The sequence below is a fragment of the Saimiri boliviensis genome, chromosome 5 (assembly GCF_048565385.1).
Source record: "Saimiri boliviensis isolate mSaiBol1 chromosome 5, mSaiBol1.pri, whole genome shotgun sequence".
Lineage (NCBI taxonomy): Eukaryota > Metazoa > Chordata > Mammalia > Primates > Cebidae > Saimiri > Saimiri boliviensis.
Window position 1 is genome coordinate 10,340,580 of NC_133453.1, and position 24,562 is coordinate 10,365,141.

General features: G+C 44.7%; 1 protein-coding gene across 5 annotated transcripts in view; it reads right to left on the minus strand.

Moving 5' to 3' along the window:
• ARMC9 (armadillo repeat containing 9) overlaps positions 1–24,562 on the minus strand; it is a 177,901-nt gene that overhangs the window by 149,931 nt on the left and 3,408 nt on the right. For 4 of the 5 annotated variants that reach the window (XM_039469780.2, XM_039469783.2, XM_074398860.1 and 1 more), the window contains exons 2-5: positions 20,338–20,425; positions 17,916–18,041; positions 10,342–10,512; positions 8,123–8,278 (exon numbers count right to left, since the gene is read on the minus strand). In XM_039469780.2, coding sequence (XP_039325714.2) covers positions 8,123–8,278; positions 10,342–10,512; positions 17,916–18,041; positions 20,338–20,388 — 504 coding nt within the window. In that variant the 5' untranslated portion in view covers positions 20,389–20,425. Of the gene's footprint in view, positions 1–8,122; positions 8,279–10,341; positions 10,513–17,915; positions 18,042–20,337; positions 20,426–20,610; positions 21,073–24,562 lie in introns of those variants that run through there. The other variant, XM_039469781.2, reaches the window with a different exon arrangement.

Consider the following 24,562-nt stretch of genomic DNA (forward strand, 5'->3'; position numbering starts at 1 on the left):
TGTTGGCGAGGCTGGTCAAGAACTTCTGATCTCGCCGGGCGCGGTGGCTCAAGCCTGTAATCCCAGCACTTTGGGAGGCTGAGGCGGGTGGATCACGAGGTCAAGAGATCGAGACCATCCTGGTCAACATGGTGAAACCCCGTCTCTACTAAAAAAAAATACAAAAAATTAGCTGGGCATGGTGGCGCGTGCCTGTAATCCCAGCCACTCAGGAGGCTGAGGAGGGAGAATTGCCTGAACCCAGGAGGCGGAGGTTGCGGTGAGCCGAGATCGCGCCATTGCACTCCAGCCTGGGTAACAAGAGCGAAACTCTGTCTAAAAAAAAAAAAAAAAGAACTTCTGATCTCAAGTGATCCACCTGCCTTGGCCTTCCAAAGTGCTGGGATTACAGGCATGAGCCACTGTGCCCGACCAGAGAGTTCTTACATTTAAAAAAATTTGTAATTCCCTGATACTGCAGATAACTTTATAAGGTGTGTGTTGTTATGGATTGAACTGTGTTTTCCTCAAAATAAATGCTGAAAGCCTAACTCCTGGTATCTGAGAACATGAGGTCATTGGGAATGGGGTCATTGCAGATGCAATTAAAGATAAGGTCATACTGGAGTAGGGTGGGTCCCTAATCCAATATGACTGGTATCCTACAAGAAGAGAAACTTTAGCCACAGACACAGAAGGAAGATGGCCATGTGAAGATGGAGACAGAGACTGGAATGATGCTGCCCACAGCCACAGAACACCTGGGCTACCAGAAACCAGGGGAGGCAAGGAAGGACCCTCCCCTAGGATTCAGAGACAGCATGACCCTACCAACATCTTGCTTTCAGATTTGTAGTCCCAGAACTGTAAGACAATGAATGTGTGCTGTCTTAAGGCATCCGGCTTGTGGTACTTTGTTAGGGCACCCATAGGGAAATCACCCTGGTGCTACAACTCCAGGTGGTCTATGCTTGACCACACAGTGGAGGCTTTTGGGACATGCAGACTTCCAGTTAGATTGCTCTGTTGTTGATTACTATTTTGTATAATCAACAAATATGTCCTTTCAATGAATTACTTTATGATGCTCTGCTAATGAAGGGATAAGACTGGAATAATGCCTCTATGGACACGAGTCACCTATTTTTTTTATTGACCGTTCTTATTTTTTTCTGTGCTTTCAACACAGAATAAGAACATTTCCACGTCTGCTGGGCACCTGACTACCCAGCTTCCAAAAAGAAGCGTAAGGAGCCAGGAGAAGCACGGTGCTGGCTCTGCTGAATTGTCTGGGAAAAGCCACTCACCCTGTTTATAGCATAGTGTCTTCCCTTGCAGAAGGGAGACTTTTTTTTTTCTTTTTTCTGAGACAGAGTTTTGCTCTTGTTACCTAGGCTGGAGTGCAATGGCGTGATCTCAGCTCACCACAACCTCCGCCTCCTGGGTTCAAGCAATTCTCCTGCCTCAGCCTCCTGAGTAGCTGGGACTACAGGCGTGCGCCACCATGCCCGGCTAATTTTTGTATTTTTGTAGAAACGGGGTTTCACCATGTTGACCAGGATGGTCTTGATCTCTTGACCTCGTGATCCACCCGCCTCGGCCTCCCAAAGTGCTGGGATTACAGGCGTGAGCCACCGCGCCCAGCCTCAGAAGGGAGACTTTAAAGTAGATTAGTGATTGTCTGACAACAGCAATACCCTTTTTATCATTCACAAATCTTCCTTAGAACCCTAATACATGAAATGCATCAAAGTAGGATTATCCTTGTAGAAGTGGGGGCAGGGCCCAGAGCTCAACTACCTTTGTTTACCTGTTGCCTCTTCTCTCTTGCAGAGCCAGCAAGAGTCTCTTCCATTTCTTTAAATATTCACTAATTAAGCTTAACTTATGTCCTTGGAACATAATAGGTGCTCAGAAGTTTGTCCTAAAGCAATCAATTATAGGAATACCTATATTTCTGTAAGAAGATGCTCACTGACAAAAACTGAGTGTGCAGAAAAGAGCTCATTACAATCCCTACAAAGGAATTTCCTTTTTTGTCAACACTGTAGAAGAGACAGTCTGAAAGGCAATGAGGCCTGGTACGGTGGCTCACATCTGGAATCCCAGCACTTCGGAAGGCTGAGGTGGGCAGATTACCCGACGTCAGGAGTTTGAGACCAGTCTAGCCCACATGGTGAGATCCCGTCTCTACCAAAAATTTAAAAAGCCAGGCACGGTGACACATGGCTGTGGTCCCAGCTACCTGGGAGGCTGAGGAAGGAGAATCACTTGAACCCGGGAGATGGAGGTTGCAGTGAGCCAAGATCATGCCACTGTACTCCAGTCTGGGTGATGGAGTGAAACACTGTCTCAAAAAAAAAAAAAAAAAAAAAAAAAAGGCAATGAAAACAACTGAGTGGCAAAAAGGAACCGCGGTGGCTAAAGTGAAGTCAAAGCAGGAACTCCCCAGAGTTAAGAGAGCAAAGGCGATTTTTGCCCTAAGGATAACTGCAGATTCCTGAAGACCCCAAACTTCAGTTCTAAGAATACAGAGGATGGAAGACAAAAAGATCTGCTCATGGTAGATAATCTAACAGGGGATTCCACACACTAAGTTGAGACACCAAAGGGTTTTCCAACAGTAAAAGGTTAAGGATAAATAAGCCCACCATATAGAAGTGGACAGTAAGAAAACATATCTGCCTTGACCATGACAATAGGTGGAAGGAGGAAAAACCTCGTTTGAGACTTCATAATTACACTTAGTCCCATAAAAGACTGCAGCTGAGGGCCGGGCGCGGTGGCTCAAGCCTGTAATCCCAGCACTTTGGGAGGCTGAGGCGGGTGGATCACGAGGTCAAGAGATCGAGACCATCCTGGCCAACATGGTGAAACCCCGTCTCTACTAAAAATACAAAACATTAGCTGGGCATGGTGGCGCGTGCCTGTAATCCCAGCTACTCAGGAGGCTGAGGCAGGAGAATTGCCTGAACCCAGGAGGCGGAGGTTGCGGTGAGCCAAGATTGCACCATTGCACTCCAGCCTGGGTAACAAGAGCGAAACTCTGTCTCAAAAAAAAAAAAAAAAAAAGATTGCAGCTGAAATTGACACTATCTGTATGGTCCCCAAAACCTCCAGCAAATAATTTAATTTAAAATCGTCAAAGAGGCCGGGCGCGGTGGCTCAAGCCTGTAATCCCAGCACTTTGGGAGGCCGAGGCGGGTGGATCACGAGGTCAAGAGATCAAGACCATCCTGGTCAACATGGTGAAACCCCGTCTCTACTAAAAAATCCAAAAAAGGGCCGGGCGTGGTGGCTCAAGCCTGTAATCCCAGCACTTTGGGAGGCCGAGGCGGGTGGATCACAAGGTCAAGAGATAGAGACCATCTTGGTCAACAAGGTGAAACCCCGTCTCTACTAAAAATACAAAAAATTAGCTGGGCATGGTGGCAAGTGCCTGTAATCCCAGCTACTCAGGAGGCTGAGGCAGGAGAATTGCCTGAACCTAGGAGGCGGAGGTTGCGGTGAGCCGAGATCGCGCCATTGCACTCCAGCCTGGGTAACAAGAGCGAAACTCCGCCTCAAAAAAAAAAAAAAAAATCCAAAAAAAATTAGCTGGGCATGGTGGCGCATGCCTGTAATCCCAGCTACTCAGGAGGCTGAGGCAGGAGAATTGCCTGAACCCAGGAGGCAGAGGTTGCGGTGAGCCGAGATGGCGCCATTGCACTCCAGCCTGGGTAACAATCGAAACTCCGTTTCAAAAAAAATAAAAAAAAAAAAAATCATCAAAGAAAAACAAAAACAAAAACAGTCCTGGGTTGGTAATGCTCCTGGTGACTGAAGACACAAATGCAAATTTTTTCTAGAGGTATCCAACTATTCCTAAGCCTCAAAAAAATTCCCTCAGCCCCAAGTAAAATGAACTCACCGTTAAAATGTTAAAGGGGAAGGGGAAGGGGAAAGGGAAACAGCTGGATCAAATCTACAAAGACTTCTGTTTTTCAAACTAACAGAGAACATGAAGTAATTTTTTAATGTATTAAAGAAATAAAAGAGAGGAAGGAATGAGAGGCTATAAAAATGTCCCAGCAAATTTGAATAAACAACAAAAAAAAGACTTCTATAAAAAAGAGTTGCTGGGCATGGTGGCTCATGCCTGTAATCCCAGCACTTTGGGAGGCTGAGGCAGGAGGATCACCTGAGGTCAGGAGCTCAAGACCAGCCTGGCCAATGTGGTGAAGCCCTGTCTCTACTAAAAATACAAAAAAATTAGCTGGGTGTGGTGGCATGCGCCGGTAGTCCCAGCTACTTGGGAGGCTGAGGCACAAGAATTGCTTGAACCCAGCTGGTAGAGGTTTCGGTGAGCCAAGATCAGGCCACTGCACTCCAGCCTGGGCAACAGAGCAAGACTCCACCTCAATTTAAAAAAAAAAAAAGAGTTAACTGAAGTTACAAATTCAATGAAAAGGTTAAAGGACAAACTAAGCAGCTGGAGGGTGATTTGGGAACTGGAAGACAGAGCTGAAGAAATCACCCAGAATACAGCCAGCGAGATTAGGAGAGGGAAAACATAAGATGTTAAAAGGGATGGCGAGCACAATGACGTGCACTACTCAGCCAAACCCTCAGAAACGGTCAAAATGGTGGCAGTGCATGCCTATAGTCTAGCTACTCGGGAGGCTGAAGTGGGAGGATCACTTGAGCCCAGGAGGTTGAGGCTGCAGTGAGCTATAATCATGTACTCCAGCCTGGGAGACAGAGTAAGATCCCGTCTCTTTAACAACAACAACAAAAAAAGTAAAAATGGTAAATTTTATGTTATGTGTATTTTACCACAATTTTTTTTAATGAAAAAAAAAGATGTGAAGGATATAATTAGTCAAATACACATTTAATCAGATATTTAGGAGATAATAAAGAGAATGGTAATATATGAAGACATACAAATTGAGAATTTTCCAGAGTAGTTGAAAGACACAAAACATATCCAGGAAACCCAACAAATCCCAAGTAAAAATAGAAATCTATCCCTAGAAACACTGTAGGGAAATGATACAATCCCAAAGGCCAGAGAAAAGAGATAGATCACCTACAAAGAAACAGCAATTAAACTGACAGCCAACTTCAAAACAGCAGCAATGCAAGCTAGGAGATGACGCAAGCTAGCTAAGCTTCGTATCTTGAATGTACTAAGAGAAAATAACTGTAAACCTAGTATTCAAAATCCTATCTGAGAAAGCAACAGACACTGTAATCAAGCAAGAACTGAAAGAACAGATCTTCAAGGAAAGGGGATTTTAAAGAAATGTACTTAAATAGGAGGAGACAACTATCCCAGATGGAAGGTCCTTAACACACGATGGAATGATGAACAAAAATACCGGTAGCTATAAGGGAAATCTACACACACTGATTGTACAAAATAGTAAAACTTTCTAATCTGTACATTTAAAATGTATAACTAAGATACTTGGCCAAAAAAAAAAGCATATAAATTGGGAAGGAGATAAATGAAGGTAATGCATTCTAAGTTCCTTGAATGTTCTGGAAGAAAACAGATTAAATTTCAACTTTATGGCTGGGTGCAGTGGCTCACACGTGTAATCCCAGCACTTTGGGAGGACAAGGCAGGCAGATCACCTGAGGTCAGGAGTTTGAGACCAGCCTGGCCAACATGGTGAAACGCCATCTCTACTAAAAATACAAAAATTAGCCGGGCATGGTGGCACATGCCTATAATCTCAGCTACTCAGGAGGCTGAGGCAGGAGAATTGCTTGAACTCGGAAGGCAGAGGTTGCAGTAAGCCAAGATCAAGCCACTGCACTCCAGCCCAGGTGACAAGAATGAAACTCCATCTCAAAAAAAAAATTGACTTTATTATGTATACATACTAAAATACCTGTGATTCCTACTAAAAGAACATATGTAGTTAACAAAAGAAAAAAATGGAATAAAATTAATCTCCATGAATATAGAAGGCCCTTAAGTTCCTTAAACCAGCAGAACCTGAACTCCATCTTGGACACCAAATCTGAGTGAGTCAAGCTGCCAGCTGCAGCCTCTGCTGGGCCCATCCCTGATTCTATCAGCTCTACCGCCACCTGGATCCAAGCTTTATACATGCCACTATGCCAGAATATTCATGAACAGAATACTCAGGAACAGAAGTCTCACTGTGAGAAAACCTACCATCCACTTCCAAGATTATTTATTTTTAGAAATTTTTAAAGTTAATTTTTAATTCTTTTAAAATTTCTTTTTATTATTTTCTTTGTTTTAATCCTCCAAGACATTTGAACCCTTCCAAATTTAATCACCTTCTTTTTTTTTTTTTGAGACGGAGTTTCGCTCTTGTTACCCAGGCTGGAGTGCAATGGCACGATCTCGGCTCACCGCAACCTCCGCCTCCTGGGTTCAGGCAATTCTCCTGCCTCAGCCTCCTGAGTAGCTGGGATTACAGGCACGTGCCACCAAGCCCAGCTAATTTTTTGTATTTTTAGTAGAGACGGGGTTTCACCATGTTGACCAGGATGCTCTCGATCTCTCGACCTCGTGATCCACCCGCCTCAGCCTCCCAAAGTGCTGGGATTACAGGCTTGAGCCACCGCGCCCGGCCTAATCACCTTCTTAACTGCTTATTTCTTCAATATTCTGGAAGAGGAAGTAGGTAAAGCTAAATGTAGAATGATCAACAAAAAAAAGCAAAACTTTCAACTTGGGCTGCTCTACAAAAGGCCTGCTTTGATGAAAGCAGTCAACTAAGTAACCTTGAGTTTAGCAGCTACTATTCAGGAGGGATGAAAGTTGTTTTAAAGAATTCTAACTGAATGGGATGCTGAAGTGTACTGGGATTTGGAAGAATTGCATCAGTTGCAGTTGAGTGACAGTGACCTGGGTGAACAGAATGAGACTCTGTCTCCAAAAAGCAAACGAACAAGGCCGGGCACAGTGGCCCTCACCTGTAATCCCTGCACTTTGGGAGGCTGAGGAGGGTGGATCACCTGAGGTCAGGAGTTTGAGACCAGCCTCACTAACAAAGTGAAACCCCATCTCTACTAAAAATACAAAAATTAGCCAGGTGTGGTGGCAGGTGCCTGTAGTCCCAGCTACTTGGGAGGCTGGGACAGGAGAATTGCTTGAACCCGGGATGCAGAGGTTGCAGTGAGCTGAGAATGCGCCACTGCACTCCAGCCTCGACGATGGAGCAAGACTCTGTCTCAAACAAACAAACAAACAAACAAACAAACAAAACACACGTGTGTTAAAACTCATAGAACGATACATGCTGAAAAGTCAATTCTATTTGTGATAATGTAAAATGTTTAAAGTTGCCATTTGAACAGGTAAGAATTCTTGCTTTCTGTAACCTTTTTTTTCATCCTTTTTTGAGATAAGGTCTCACTGTCGCCCAGGCTGTAGTCCAGTGGTGATCCTGGTTCACTGCAACCTTCACCTCCTGGGTTTGAGCAACTCTTCTACCTTGGCCTCCTGGGTAGCTTGAATTACAGGCACATGCCACCATGCCTAGCTAATTTTTGTACTTTTAGTAGAGATGGGGGTCTCGTTATGTTGACTAGGCTGGTCTTGAACTCCTGACCTCAAGTGATCAACCCACCTTGGCCTCCCAGGCATGAGCCACCATGACCAGCCAACTTTCTGTAACATTTAACACTGGTACAAATATATGCCTAAAAACTACTTTTGTTTGCTCTGATGTATACATAAAGGGTATCACATAGCATGTCCTCTTTTGTATGTGGCTTAAGATTACATCAATGTGTGATTTAGTTCATTCATTCTCATTGATGTATAATACTCTATTGTGTGAATATAACACAATGTAGTTATGCATGCTCCTGTTGGTACACAATTAGATTGTACTTAGTTTCTGCTATTACAAAGTGTTAATTACTGTAACTCTTCCAAATTTAATGTATGTACAAGTTGTTAACCACTCCTAATAAAGGATGGCAAAAAAATCAAACCTAACTAACCATGCAATGGGAGGATGACTAAACAAATTACGGCTATAATTAAAATAATAATAACAACATAAGCAAATTTTAGTTTTTCAAAGCGTCATTCACAAACCCCCAGCATACAGAAGGTGAAACCAGTGTCGCCCAGGATCAGACACAAGAGTTAAAAGCTGACACTCACCTGGAAGAGTTCTTTAAATGAGGGGTGCACCATAGGGTTGGGAACAAAAGGAAGGGCATAGAAAGGAAGAAACTCTGTGGTCTGGCTCAAGGCTGCCCCTTTGGTCTCCAGGTAGGTTTTGAAATAAGAAATCTTTTCATCCAGCTCCTCTTTGTCCTGGAAGAAGGAAAACACTGATTTGAGGTCTCCGGCTCAATGGCCAGTCCACCTGCTCACCCCATCCTCTCTCCAAGGCTCCTTCTGTCCCAGTCATGTCGCTGGTGTCCAGTGCCTGCTGGAGTCATGGGAATGCAAACAGATACTTATTTATATCTGAAATAAATATCTGTCTGGCAGGTGCACAGTCTCTAGTATTCTACCATCCACCCTAAATTTCCCCCTTAATGAAACTTTGTCAGAAAGATCAGAGGAACTATATATACAGTTCAATATGCTTCTATTTAACTTTATTACTGCCATTTTCTCACATCCTTAAAATTCTTCATAAACATTTTTATTGGCAGGATAAAACCTCATCTTCTCTGTCATATTTATTTAACGAATTTCCCCATTATTAGATATATACATTGCTTCCATTTTTCAGATATAAATAAGTATCTATCTACATTCCCATGACTCCAGCAGGCACAGTTTCTAAAGGTTAACAGCATTTCTTTATGGTGTTTTGAAACAGAAGCTTCCACATCATTCCTTTCCTTTCTTGTGCTAAGGGCTGGGCTTGCTCTGCATCACGATTCCATGTGTATCCCAGGCAAGTCTGTTCTCCTCTCGGGGCTTCTGTCTCCTCTTGGCCGTCAATGAGACAACCGAGGTGAATTTGGGGTTCTGCTTCCCTGTCCTCCGCCGGCTCTACCAATCACGGCCTTCACAGGCTAAGCCTGTTCTTACAATCATGTCTCAGTTGACCTACAGCATGAGACCCTCTTTGGACCCCTAGACTCTAAAAACAGATAACACTTATTGATTTGTATCTTATATCAAAATTGAACATTTTAAAAATAGAAATAAAAATTTTTAGCAGGGCGCGGTGGCTCAAGCCTGTAATCCCAGCACTTTGGGAGGCTGAGGCGGGTGGATCACGAGGTCAAGAGATCGAGACCATCCTGGTCAACATGGTGAAACCCCGTCTCTACTAAAAATACAAAACATTAGCTGGGCATGGTGGCGCGTGCCTGTAATCCCAGCTACTCAGGAGGTTGAGGCAGGAGAACTGCCTGAACCCAGGAGGTGGAGGTTGCAGTGAGCCGAGATCGTGCCATTGCACTCCAGCCTGGGTAACGAGTGAAACTCCGTCTCAAAAAAAAAAAAAAAAAAAAAAATCAAGAACCAAGAAGAAACAGAAATACAAACGGAAAATGAAAATCTTCTGTGATCTTCCCTGCATGAGTAATAACCTGAGGAACGCCTTCCAAGAACAGCTACTACAATGTACGGTCTGCTGCTCCTTCCACCACTGTCCCCGCCTTTGGTGTTCTGACATTCTCATGCATAACACTGGTCCGCGGGGCAGGAGTTAACATGCAGGGTCAAATGCCAGTTCGCCTCTGTTGCCCTTCTGTCATTTCCTCTGCACTCAAAGCTCAGCCACCGAAGCAGCTTGACATTCCAGCCCTCTCCATTCTTCCCATCTCCAGCCCCATCTGGGAAAAGACTGCAGATGCTAAATTCAACCCATCACCCAAAGGGACTTTCCACAGACAGACACTTTTCCACTACTTAAGTTTAAATGTATGTTCTGGCCAGGGACAGTGGCTCATGCCTGTAATCCCAGCACTTTGGGAGGCCCAGGTGGGAGGGCTGTTTGAACCCAGGAGTTCAAGCCTAGCCTGGGCAACACAGCAAGACCTTGTCTCAAATAAATAAGCAACTAAATTTATGTTCTAATATAGGGTCTAATATGCAGCTGAAATATGTGTTCTCTTAGACATACATGTCTACATATTAAGTTGCCAACTAAACTTTAATGAGTTTTCAAAAACTTGAGGTATTTAAAAAAACAATGTAGCTCTGATTACAGAAATTATTAAATCTCCATAGAAATTAGAAGATCAGCTGCTTGGAATAAGGTAGAAAAATCACTCACCAGGACAGAAGATACCTGTACCTTATAAGCAATACAACAGAGTCACATACGAAATCCACATTCAGGTGGAAAATGACAGCAAATGCTGCTCCTTAACACACCACTCAGACCCAGCCGCATCACCAGGTAAACCCACCGGTCTCCCCACAGAGTGCTTCAGAAGATAGATGGCAAAATGGATGTGGAGATAGAATTCCAGCTTCTGGGCAAAGGAATCCCCATCACGGACGAAACTGGGAATGTGCTCCTCCCACAGATCGAAGAATATCTTCTGGTCTCCATTGTCAAACGCAGTGACAAGATCCTTCTGTGGAAAAGACATCAGACCACACCTAGTCTTGAGTTTCAACACCCAAAATCCTCACAACCCACTCAGTACCACAGAGCTCCCATATCTTCCATTTCAGAGGTAAAAAAATAGAAAAATAGAGATCCCACAGTATTCAAGTTCTGGAGACTGCAATTCCTGCAGATCAACCCTGGTTTCCCACCCCTTTGAGCACTATAAAGAACACACAAAACATTTAAGGTCTTTGCAATAGAAAGAATCAAGCATAAAACAAAGACTTGGGGCCAGACAACTCATAGACATGTGAATATACTGAAGTCACCCTTTGGACCTGCTGACCCACCGCGTGCAACTGACAAAAGCTGGCCAGACCAAGAGTCTAGCCAGGCCTCCCAGGAACAAACTTCACACACACAGAAGGTTGCCGACAGCACAGCTCCACGTCCTAGAGTGGCCAGGAACCCAAACACACTAACCCAGTCAACCCTGGGCCCGGGAGGTAGCACTGACACTTGCCCTGTTGCTAGAAGCATGCCAGGCAGAGACGGAGCTGAAGGAAGCCACCATAGACCCCAATATACCATAAGGTGACTGTCCATGCCTGCCAGCTGCAACTGCAGTGACAGAGAAGGCTGGAGATGGAGGAAGGAGCACCGGCTCAGTGCCGTTTGGCCACAGAGCCGTGTGAGTCTACCTGAGACAGTGGCAGTGTCCTGATTTACCATCCCATGCACTACTTGAGAGAATTCTGGAGAAAGGAGGTGGCGATTATCAAGTCACCTGTCTCACAAGGAAGATAACTTACCTGTCACAAATAACTGTGGCATAATTTTGTGGATTTAAGTACAAGGCAGAAGTGAAGGACTTCCTAGCAGTCCAAAACAATGCAGCTGCTACTGTTCTTTTTATATCGAATGCCCAAGATGTCTGAACTTACATTTTGTGCTCAACTGCAAAAGTGTTTCTGCGATTGGATTTTCTTTTTTTTTTTTTTTTTTTTTTTTTTGAGACGGAGTTTCGCTCTTGTTACCCAGGCTGGAGTGCAATGGCGGGATCTCGGCTCACTGCACCTCCGACTCCCGGATTCAGGCAATTCTCCTGCCTCAGCCTCCTGAGTAGCTGGGATTATAGTCACGCGCCACCATGTCCAGCTAATTTTTTGTATTTTTAGTAGAGACGGGGTTTCACCATGTTGACCAGGATGGTCTCAATCTCTTGACCTCATGATCCACCCGCCTCGGCCTCCCAAAGTGCTGGGATTACAGGCTTGAGCCACCGTGCCCGGCTGTGATTGGATTTTCTATAGAATCCCCAATTCCCCACCCAATACCATTGTTATTTACCACCATTATTTGGCCATTGTTCTTTTATGCTTTTAAAAATGAGTTTACATGGCCCGGTGTGGTAGCTCACACCTGTAATCCCAGCACTTTGGAAAGTCAAGCTGGGCAGATTGTCTGAGCCCAGGAGTTCAAGACAAGCCTGGACAATATGGTAAAACCCTGTCTCTACAAAAAGAATACAAAATTAGCTGGGCATGGTGACACATGCCTGTAGTCCCAGCTACCTGGGAGGCTGAGTTGGGAGGACCATCTGAGCCCCAGGGGGAATAGGTTGCAGTGAGCTGAGACCACACTACTGCATTCCAGCCTAAGCAATAGAATGGGGCCCTTAGAGAGAGAGAGAGAGAGAGAGAGAGAGACAAAGTATTTACAAAAAATTTTCCTGCATAATTGTCATTTTTTAAAAAAGTATTTGTTTATAAGCAATTTTTCTATTTTCCAGCATTATAAAATGGAAATGTATAGAGAACAAATAACATAACAATGTTTGGTTACACTGTCAAAGATGTTGATTAGTAAGAAATCCTCAAATGTGAATATTACAAAAGTGTTCACTAAGTCATGTAATCAAGAACTGTGTCTGAATACTGCCTTATGCCAGAAGGTGCTCGTTACATTGGAAGTAAACTCAGAATTTTTCAAATAAGCCCTACAATGAGCATCTACCTCCTCCAGGCTGGTTCTTCTGTTCCTATCGGACACAAGCAAGGAACAATCTGTTAGCATCTGTGGGTGGGGTTTGCCAAAACAAAGCACAAGCCGATGAACACAGCCACCTCTGGGAAGAATTTGGGGAAGCTGGCCAGAGACCAGCATGCTTGTTAATGACTGCCACAAAGGTGAAGGGATCCTCTCAGGAGCAGTGCTGTGGGGCTAGGCTCAGCCCCACGCTCACCTCTGCCAAGGTCCCAGGCAAGTCCTGTGACCACTCCTCAGGAGGCCTTGCCACGAGAAGTGGGGTGACCAACAGCCCTCTGTGTGGATGAGGCAATTGCAGACTCTTGCGGTATGTTATGGCTTAGAGAAAAAGTATTTTCTTAACATGGCCTGGCAGAGTCCACAAGTCATACGGCCCATCTACAGTTTGTTCTAAAGTCTATATTTGTACATGTGAAACCACAAACCTTTGCTATGTCATTATAATCACATCTATCATCTGTCCTAACTGATGACTCATATTCTGTGCCTGGAAATGGTCCCTGACCTTAAAATAATACCCACACATAAAAGGATCCACTATTACAATTTACAGTCACAAAATATTAGTGATGTTCTATAAACCATGATCAAACCAGAATCAACAAGATAAGAAAATGTGCACACTATCGATAGTAACTCATAAACACACATGCTTCTCACCTTTCACAACAATGTAGACATACTTAACACTACTGAACTATACACATAAAACTGCTTGGGGAAACTCACTATGTTTTGAGTTCTGAGAAATCTACCATAGTGGGGGACACAGCTGTTGATTAGATGAGCAGAAAAGACAGACACACTTGTGACAATCAGAAAGTTTGTCCTGAAGACATCAGAGAAATACAAATCAAAACAATGACAAGATATCACGGCCAGGCGCGGTGGCTCAAGCCTGTAATCCCAGCACTTTGGGAGGCCGAGGTGGGTGGATCACAAGGTCAAGAGATCGAGACCATCCCGGTCAACATAGTGAAACCCCGTCTCTACTAAAAATACAAAAAATTAGCTGGGCATGGTGGCGCGTGCCTATAATCCCAGCTACTCAGGAGGCTGAGGCAGGAGAATTGCCTGAACCCAGGAGGCGGAGGTTGCGGTGAGCTGAGATCACACCATTGCACTCCAGCCTGGGTAACAAGAGTGAAACTCAGTCTCAAAAAAAAAAAAAAAGATATCACTTCAAACCCATCAAAATGGCTAAATTTTTAAAAACACACACAGAAAAATCAGCACGTGTTGGCAAGGATATAGAGAAATTGGAACATTTATGTACTGCTGGTGGGAACGGAAAATGGTACAACCACTTTGTAAAACAGCTTGGCAATTCCTCAAAACATTAAAAATAGAACTAGGGTGGGCTTGGTGGTTCACGTCTGTAATCCTAGCACTTTGGGAGGCTGAGGTAGGCAGATCATGAGGTCAGGAAATCGAAATCATCCTGGCCAACTTGGTGAAACCCCATCTCCACTAAAATACAAAAAATTAGCCAGGCAGAGTGGCCCACGCCTGTAATCCCAGCTACTCAGGAGGCTAAGGCAGGGAACTTGCCTGAACCCAGGAGATGGAGGCTGCAGTGAGCTGAGATCACATCACTGTACTCCAGCCTGGGTGACAGTGCAAGACTCCACCTCAAAAAACAAACAAACAAATAGAACTACCATTTGATCCAGCAATACTTCTGTGTATACATCCAAAAGAACAGAAAGCAAGGCCTTAAAGAGACACTTGCACACCCAGGTTCACTACAGCACTATTCTTAACAGCCAAGAGGTGGAAGTGACCCAAGTGTCCATCAACAGAAGAACAGATAAACAAGCTGTGGTGTGTGTGTGTGTGTGTGTGTGTGTGTGTGTGTGTGTGAATATATATCACAGAATATTATTCAGCCTTTAAAAAGAAAGGAAATCGTGTCATATACTACAACATGAATGAACCTTGACGACATTATGCTGAGTGAAATAAATCAATTACAGAAAGACAAATACTGCATGATTCCATTAATATGACATATCATGGCCGGATGTGGCGGCTCACATCTGTAAGCCCAGCACTTTGGGAGGCCGAGGCAGGCGGATCACCTGAGGTCAGGAGTTCGAGACTAGCCTGGCTAACATGGTGAAACCCTGTTTATACTAAAAATACAAACAAATTAGTTGAGTGTCATGGCGCCCACCTGTAATCCCAGCTACTTGGGAGACTGAGGCAGTAGAAATGCTTGAACCTGGGAAGTGAAAGTTGCAGTAAGCCGAGATTGCACCAGCTTGGGCAACAAGAGTGAAACTTCATCTCAAAACCAACAAACAAACAAAACAAACAGAATATGACATATCATAAAGTAGCCAATTCACAGACAGAAAGTAGAACAGTGGCTGCCAAGGCCTAGGGGGAGGTGTTAAGTGGGGAGAGATTTTCAAATTTGTAAGATGAAAACTTCTAGAGATCTGTTTTACAACAATGTGAATACACTTAACACTACTAAACTGTACACATAAGAATAGTTAAGATGATACATTTTTGGTTATCTTCAATCACAATTTTTAAAAAAGACCTAAAGAGACATTTGAGTGTTCTCAGATGCAGCTGGAGCTGAAACATGACGACAAACCAGGTGCAAAAAGTGTACAGCAGCCACCTCTGGAGGGACCTGATATGAAAAGAAGCTTCAAGACACAGGGCCTGTTGCCCTTGCCCTGTATCATCACATAATCTGGTCATGTGTGAACTTCACAAAAGATTCTCACTGTTCTGCTAGTTAGGTATTGAGGATTTGCTCTAATCCTCCCAAATGGTAGTTTTAATTAAGAGATGCTCACATATACTTCCAACGTGTAGTGTAAAAGTCTTTCTTCATCCAGAAAAAAAAAAACAGGGAAGGCAGGTGCTGGGGAATGAAGCTGATTTCCTGAGGAACACACTTCACTCTAAGAACCTGCTTTCACCTCTAATAATGACTATATTCTTGTATGTTCTGAAAATTTCGCTCCAGGTGTGGGCGTGCCAGGGAGGTCTGGCTGCTGTAGCATCCACAGATGAGTCTGTGTCAACCTGAAGCAGCAGCAGCTCAGCATCCAGGTGCCTGAGGCCTGAAAGGGAGCAGGCAGAGGGTGCAGCCCCACCTTGAGCTCCATGGGCCACTTCAACAGTGCCCCACTCTCAACAGTGCCCATGCCAGGCCACTCGGGGTCGAGGACCATGAGAAAGCCAGTGGTGGCTGCCACGTGAACTCTAGCTACTCAAGGGGCTTGCAAGCCAAGCCTCAAATTATTTCTGAAAGTAGGTATGTTCAAATTTAAACATCTGGGCCGGGCGCGGTGGCTCAAGCCTGTAATCCCAGCACTTTGGGAGGCCGAGGTGGGTGGATCACAAGGTCAAGAGATCGAGACCATCCAGGCCAACATGGCGAAACCCCGTCTCTACTAAAAATATAAAAAATTAGCTGGGCATGGTGGCGGGTGCCTGTAATCCCAGCTACTCAGGAGGCTGAGGCAGGAGAATTGCCTGAACCCAGGAGGCGGAGGTTGCAGTGAGCCGAGATCGCGCCATTGCACTCCAGCTCTAACAAGAGCGAAACTCCGTCTCAAAAAAAAAAAAAAAAAAAAAAAAAAATTAAAAAATCTGTTAGAATAACAAGGCCCCAGGTGCAGTGGCTCATGCCTACAATCCCAGTGCTTTGGAAGGTTGAGGCAAGAGGATCACTTGAGAATGGGAGTTTCAGACCAGCCTGGGAAACACAGCAAGACCCTGTCTCTACATAAATTTTTTTTAAATTAAAAAAATTAAATAATAAATAATAATAAAATCATCCAAAGGTGGAACATGCTGTCTCAGAAAATGGTAGTCTGTCTCACTGGAAATATTCTAAGTGAACTGATTATTTTCCTGGCATATTACAAATGAGATTGAGACATCAAATAATGGTTAAATGACTGTTTTATTTTTTTGGAGACAGGGTCTCACCCTGCCTCTACAGCTGGAGTGCAGTGGTAAGATCATGCTCAACGCAGCCTTGATTTCCTGGCCTCCAGTGATTCTCCTAACTCAGTCACCTGAGTAGCTGGGACACAGGTGCATGCCACCATGCTTGGCCAATTTTTTATTTTTTATAGAAACAAGGTCTTGGCTGGGCACAGTGGCTCACATCTGTAATCTCAGCACTTTGGGAGGCCAAGGCAGGTGGATCACTTGAGGTCAGGAGTTTGAGACAAGCCCGGCCAACATTGTGAAATGCAGTCTCTACTAAAAATACAAAAATTAGCCAGGTGCAGTGACTTCTGCCTGTAATCCCAGCTACTCGGGAGGCTGAGGCAGGAGAATCACTTGAACCCAGGAGGTGGAGATTGCAGAAGGCCAAAATTACGCCACTGCACTCCAGCCTGGGTGACAGAGTGAGACTCCATTTAAAAAAAAAAAAAAAAAGCCAGGCGTGGTGGCTCAAGCCTGTAATCCCAGCACTTTGGGAGGCCGAGGCGGGTGGATCACGAGGTCGAGAGATCGAGACCATCCTGGTCAACATGGTGAAACCCCGTCTCTACTAAAAATACAAAAAATTAGCTGGGCATGGTGGTGCGTGCCTGTAATCCCAGCTACTCAGGAGGCTGAGGCAGGAGAATTGCTTGAACCCAGGAGGCGGAGGTTGCGGTGAGCCGAGATCGCGACATTGCACTCCAGCCTGGGTAACAAGAGTGAAACTCCGTCTCAAAAAAAAAAAAAAACAAAAAAAACAACGAGGTCCCACTATGTCGAACAGGCGGGTCTTGAACTCCTGGGCTTATGCGCTCTTCCTGCCTCGGCCTCCCAAAGTGCTGGGATTACAGGAGTCAGCAACCATGCCCAGCCAAGGACTTTTATCTAACGCTAAGAGCCGAGGTCTGTATAACCTCTGTGCCCTTGCAGCCCACTGGGATTCACAGAGCTGCTCAGACCTGCTTCCACAGGACCTGCCTTGTCAGTCCCACTCTTGCTCCCTGCTCTCTCCACCCGCCCCCAAGTTAGAATGCAAATGCTTTGCAGGCAGGGGTTGGATCTTGTTTGTTCACTGCCGGATTGCCAGTGCCTGGAATTAATAACCTGAAACTCCTCACAGGGAGGCCACAATTGTCTCAGTTCCTAAACATCGCATGGTTTCTTCTTTTCCTTCTTCCCAAGAAATGTATGTGAAAGATCCAAAAGAACCGAAATTATATGACCACACATTTCCTAGGGAGGGTACAGAGATTTCAAATGACATCGTTAGTTCATCTATAAACACTTGTGCAGTCTAAGGTAACTCTGAGCAGGTGCTCAAAAGCTATTCCAGCACCCTCCAGTGGCAGCATTTTCCACAAGTTGGGAGCATCTTGAATTATCTACCCGGATGAAAAATAAGCAAAATGTTACCTGAATTGTCAATGATTTGGAGTCTCTGAAAGATCCGCCTACTGGTTTACGTAATGGTTTTCCTTTTATTTTGCATTCTTTTGAAAATGTTTTCAAGGTGTCTTCAAATTCAGCAAAATCTAAATACTATAAAAAAAAATAATTCAATTCAACAGCAAACAAACCAACAAATAATCCAATTAAAAAACAGGCACGTAATCCCAGCACTTTGGGAGGCCAAGGCAGGCAGATCACAAGGTCAGGAGATCAAGGCCATCTGGGCCAACATGGTGAAACCCGCTCTCTACTAAAAATACAAAAAAATTAGCTGGGTATGGCAGCACACGCCTGTAGCCACAGCTACTCAGGAGGCTGAGGCAGGAGAATTGCTTGAACCCAGGAGATGGAGATTGCAGTGAGCCGAGATCGCGGCACTGCACTACAGCCTGGGTGACAGTGCGAGACTTCATCTCAAAACAACAACAACAACAAAAAAAAAAAAAAAAAAAAAAAACAGGCAAAGGATCTGAACAGATTTTCTGCAAAGAAAACATTAAAAAGACAACAGATCCAAGAAAAGGTGTTTAACATCACTGACAACCAGGGAAATGCAAATCAAAACCACAGAGACATCATTATCACACACCTGTCAGAATGACTATTATAAAAAAGACACAAGATAAAAAGTGTTGGCAAGGATGTGGACAAAAGAAAACACTTGTGCACTGTTGGTGAGATTATAAATTGGTATAGCCATTTTAGAAAACTGTATGGAGGTTCCTCAAAACAATAAAAATGGAACTACAATATGACTCAGCAATCTTATTTCTGGGTATATATAGAAAGGAAATACAATCAGTATTTCAAAGAGATATCTTCATCTCCATGCTCACTGCAGCATTATTCATAATTGTCAAGATATGGAAACAATCTAAGTGTCTATCAATAGATGAACGGATAAAGAAAAAGTGGTATAGGCCAGGTGGCATGGCTCAGGCCTGTAATCCCAACACTTAGGGAGGCTGAGGTAGGAAGATTGCTTGAGCTCAGGACTTCAAGACCAGCCTGGGCAACAAAGTGAGACCCCATCTCAAATAAATAAATAAGTTTTTTAAAGGAAAATGTGGCATACAGGTAGGGTACAGTGGCTCATGCCTACAATCCAGAACTTTGGGAGGCTGAGACAGAAGGACTGCTTGAAGCCAAGAGCTCAAGACCAGCCTAGACAACAGAGTGAGATCCTATCTCTACAAAAAATAAAATAAAACTTAGCTGAGCCTGTAGTCTCTGCTATCAGGGAGGCTGAGGCAAGCAGCTTGCTTGAGCCCAGGAGTTCAAGGCTCCAGTGAACCATGATGACACCAGTGCACTCCAGCCTAAATGACAGAACAAGACCTTGTCTCTAAAAAATTTTTTTTCTTTTAGATGGAGTCTTGCTCTGCTGCCAGGCTAAAGTGCAGTGGTGTGATCTCGGCTCACTGCAACTTCCGCCTCCCAGATTCAAGTGATTCTCGCAACTCAGCCTCCCAAGTAGCTGGAACTATAAGCACGTGCCACCATGTCTTGCTTTTTTTTTTTTTTGTATTTTAGTAAAGATGGGGTTTCGCCACGTTGGCCAGGATGGTCTTGATCTCCTGACCTGGTGATCTGCCTGCCTTGGCCTCCCAAAGTGATAGGATTACAGGCATGAGCTACTGGGTCTAACCTAAAAAAAAATTTTAATTTACATTTAAAAAAAAAATAATGTATTGCCCATCACACCACCAAATTCCAAATCTGCACTTCCATGATGGGTGCCTCATCCTTGTTCCAAGCCCATGGCTCTTCCAGCCTGCAGACGGTTACACAGTTAAGCAGCAGCAAGCAGCAAGCATTTCTTCAGCACTGGAAAGCTTACGGCCTGTGCCCTCTTGTCAAAGCTTTTAATGTAGGAAACCTAGGCCATTACCAGACAATGAGCTAAAAAAACTTATGATGCAGCCACTCACTGAAATACTCTACAGCATTCAAATATCTAGGGCAGATCACAGGCCGATGTTCAAGCTATATTATTGCTGGCAGATAAAAGGCAAGCTACAGAACAATGTATCATCTGATTCAGTAAAACAAACTACAGACACGTGAATATATTTTTACTATTCATAGAAAAAAGTCTGAGAAGGAAATTTCCTTTTTATACTTCTGCAGTGCTTAAATCTTTTACCATGGGCATCTACTGTTATTATAATTTTCTTTAAAGGGACTTTTTAAGTGGCATTAAGATTTGTTTAGTTATAAAAACAAAATGTAAATACATGGAATATTATATAATAGAAAATAGATAAACAGCTCCAACATAACAACAGAAGAAACACTACAAGGCACTAAACAGTTTGTTGTATTTTAAAACACAAGTTTTCAAGATCTGTTTCTCTGTGACCTCTGTTTTGTATAATATACCTACCTCTTTCACTAGTCCAAGTAATTCAGATTCATGAGCCAGAATGTCCCCCATATTGAACTGTTACTGGTAATTAATTCAGCAAAAATCTCTAGAAGGCAAAAATACAAGAGCTTTCATTTCAACCACCTGTGAAATCACAAAAAGTTGGTTGCGGTGAGCAAAATGGTCCCCAAAGACATCCATGCACTAATCCCCAGAACCTGTGAATACGTGAGGCTACATGGCAAGGCAGAATTAAGGTGCAGATGGAATTAAGGTTGCTTATCAGCTGACCTTTAAATGGGGAGATGATCCATGGATTATCCAGGAAGTCACTGGGGGGGCAGGGGGAAGCAGAGGGTGACAGATGGGAACATGAGGTCAGTGTCAACATAATGAAGTATGAGAAAGACTCAACAGCCATCACAGGCTTTAAATGGGGGAAAGTGGCTGGATGCGGTGGCTCACACCTGTAATCCCAGCACTTTGAGAGGCCAAGGTAGGTGGATCACAAGGTGAGGAGTTCAAGATCAGCCTGGCCAAGACGGTGAAACCCTGTTTCTACTAAAAACATACACAAAAAAGTTAGTAGGGTGTGGTGGTGGGCACCTGTAATCCCCGCTACTCAGGAGGCTTAGGCAGAGAACTGCTTGAACCCGGGAGGTGGAGGTTGCAGTGAACCAAGATCACACCACTGCACTCCAGCCTGGGCGACAAAGTGAGACTCTATCTCAAAAATAAATAAATAAATAAATAAATAAATAAATAAAGCAGGGGAAGTACCCAAGGAGGGTAGATAGCCTCTAGAAGCTGCATAAGGCAAGGAACATATCCTCCCAGAGCATCCAGAAACGATGAAGCCCTGCAGACACCTTGATTTTAGCTCAGTGAGACCCATTTCGGACTTCGGATCTCCAGAACTGTAAGACAATAAATCTGTGTTGCTTTACACCACTAAGTTTATGGTCATTTGTTCAGCAGCGCTAGGAAATACAATGGCTAAAGTCAAAAGAAATTCTTCCTACTCTTTCTGCCAGCCCTCCCCCAAGGTCTACCCAAAGCAGCCATTCCCTGTGGCCCACATCCCAAGCTCTTAGCCCAAACCAGTTGCCAGTAACCCCAGAGGAGTTAAAAAGTCTGAGTTCTAATACTAACCAGGCCATTCACTGGCACTTGATCTGGGGCAAATCAATGCAGAGCCTTTTTTCATCTAAAAATTCAGAATGTATCAGAACTCTTCTAATTTTTTTTTTTTTTTTTTTTTTGAGACAAGATCTCCCTCTGTTGCCCAGGCTGGAGTGCGATGGTGGGATCATAGCTCACTACAAGCTGAAACTTCTGGGTTCACGCAATGCTCCCTCCTCAGCCTCCCCAGTAGCTAGGACTACAGGTGCACACCACCATGCCCAGGTAATTTTTTTTTTTTTTTTTTTTTTTTTTTACTAAATTGCCCAAACTCCCAAGTAATGCAATCCTCCCACCCTGGCCTCCCAAAGTGCTGGGATTATAGGTGTGAGCCACCACATCCAGTAGGATCTCTTCTGAGTCTGTAAGATGGAAGTAAGACACTGACATTTTTCTGCCAGTGTCTCCCCAGCCCTTCTCTCTCCACTTCAACCCAATTTCTACACTTTTAATGAGTGAGCACTGCCCACCTGCTTGGGACCCTTCTGTGGTTTCTCCACCACCACCCTCTGGATGAAGGCCAGATTCCTTCAGCCCAACTCCCAAAGCCCTAGACAACTTGGCCTCTGACACACTCCCATTTGCTCTGTAAACGTGAGCCACACTAGCCACTATGTGGCTCCAGTGGACACCCACTGAACACCCAAAGCACATGCCTGCCCTTGTGAGCTCTGGCTCACTGCCCTTCCTTCAGATACTCACATCTCATTCAGGTCTCTGCTTAACCATCACCTCCTCAGAGCGTCTTGCCCTGACCACCCTTTCTAAGAGGCCGTCACTTCTCAGCGCTTTGTGCTGTTTGATTCTTCTCAACAGCACCAACCACTACCTGACAGGTGTTCCCCTGGCATCCCCAGTGCCTAGACCAGTGCCTGGCACACAGCACATGCTCAAAAACACTGATGGAGTTAACTAAGTCCAGACAGGAAGAAAACAGTGCAAGGAAAGGGACATAACCTGAAGGAGACGGGCATGGGGTTATTTTAGACAGAGTGGTTGACGGCCTCACTGGGAATGTGACATTTCAGCAAAGATTGAGCACTTGGATCTGGGGAACAGGGTTTGCTAATGCACAGGCCTCAGGCTGAAGAGCTCTGCAGTAGTGGGGTATTGGGATGTAGCCAGAGGTGAGTGAGGCAGAGAGTGGCAGGCAACAGGGGGCTGAGGCCACGTCAGGTGGGACTTGCAAAGCTGGTAAGTGGCTTGAACACTAGGCCGAGTAACAGGAGGCTCAGAGAGCAAATAGAGGAAGGGACTGACACCACCTGATAGCCCCCTTTTTTTTCCCCCCATGAGACAGTGTCGGCCTCTGTTGCCCAGGTTAGAGTACAGTGGCATGATCGTAGCTCACTGCAGCCTTAAACTCCTGGGCTCAAGCAGCCCTCCCACCTCAGCCTCCCGAGTGGCTGGGCCTACAGAACTGTGCCATTATGCCCCACTAATTTGTTTTGTGGTTTTTTTCATTTGTTAGTTTTTTTTGGTGAGTTTTTAAATTTAGAGACAGGGTTTCACCATTGCCCAGGCTGGTCTTGAACTCCTGGGCTCAATCCTCCCTCCTCTGCCTCCCAAAAAAAAAAAGTGCTGGAATGACACAGGTGAGCCACTGATGTCCACCCAGCCACTTACGTCCAATTTTTTTTTTTTTTTTTTGAGATGGGAGTTGCTCTGTTGCCCAGATCAGAGTGCAGTGACATAATCTTGGCTTATTACAACCTCCACCTCCCTGGTTCAAGCAACTCTCCTGCCTCAACATCCTGAGTAGCTGAGGCTACAGGCATGCACAACCATGCAGCTAATTTTTGTATTTTTAGCAGAGACAGAAGTTCATCACATTGGTCAGGATAGTCTTGACCTCTTAATCTCATGATCTGCCCACCTCAGCCTCCCAGAGTGCTGGGATTACAGGCGTGAGCCACCGCGCCCGGCCTGATGTCCATTTTTTAACAAGCATGTAGCCTGCTCTACAGAGAAGACTGGCAGGGAGTGGGAAGAGGGAGATGAGTATTGCTCAGGCCATGTCAGCCATGAGCCGCATTTGGATAAGTGAGAGGGGCCATGAGTGCTGTGAGTCCAGATGGAAAAGGCAGAAGAGGCACAATCAGCAGACAGGTTGGCTGTGGAACGTGAGGGGAAGAAGGGAAGGAAGAACCCTGGGGTCTGAGCAGCTGGTTGAATAGCATGCCATTTGCTGAGTCAATGAAAATCTGAGGGAGGACTGTTTTGAGGTCAAACCAAGAGCTGTGTTTTAGCTGTAAGTCTGAGCTGCCTGTTAGATATTCCAGTGGAGGTTCTGAAATGGTCAGTGGATACTGTAAGAATTAAAGAAAGAGGAGAGAAACACGAAGGGTGGCTCGACAGTCAACAGGTTTATTTCACATCTGGGAGGGACTTCCAACCAAGTTAGGTCAGAAGCTGTATTCTCTTATAGAATAAGAGTTTTTAAAGATTGGCCAGGTATGGTGGCTCACGCCTGTAATCCCAACACTTTGGGAGGCTGAGGTGAGTGTATCACATGAGGTTGGGAGTTCAAGACCAGCCTGACCAACATGAAGAATCCCATCTATACTAAAAACACAAAATTAGCCGGGCTTGGTGGTGCATGTCTGTAATCCCAGCTACTTGGGAGGCTGAGGCAGGAGAATTGCTTGAATCTGGGAGGCAGAGGTTGCAGTGAGCCAAGATTATGCCATTGCACTCCAGCCTGGGCAACAAGAGCGAAATTCCGTCTTCAAAAAAAAAGGGGTTTTAAGAATTTGGGGTGGGAGAGTTTATCAGAGGCTTGGACTGCTTCTGTGTCTCTTTGCTGTGCATATCTGGGAGGGAGAGTTGTGTGTCTGTTCCCATACATCTTTCTGCAGCTGCAGGCATACTCCCCGAGTCTGCTTTTAGCTTCCCTATCTTAGTGCACCTGAAGGGAAAGGAATGTTCTTACTAAGGCTCACTGTTTTACTGAGGCCCACTGTTTGAGGGTGAAGTTTGGCAGTTACCCAAGAAATAAACATGTTGACTGTCGAACCATTCTTCCTGTTTCTCTTCTCCTTCTTTAATTCTTACAGATATA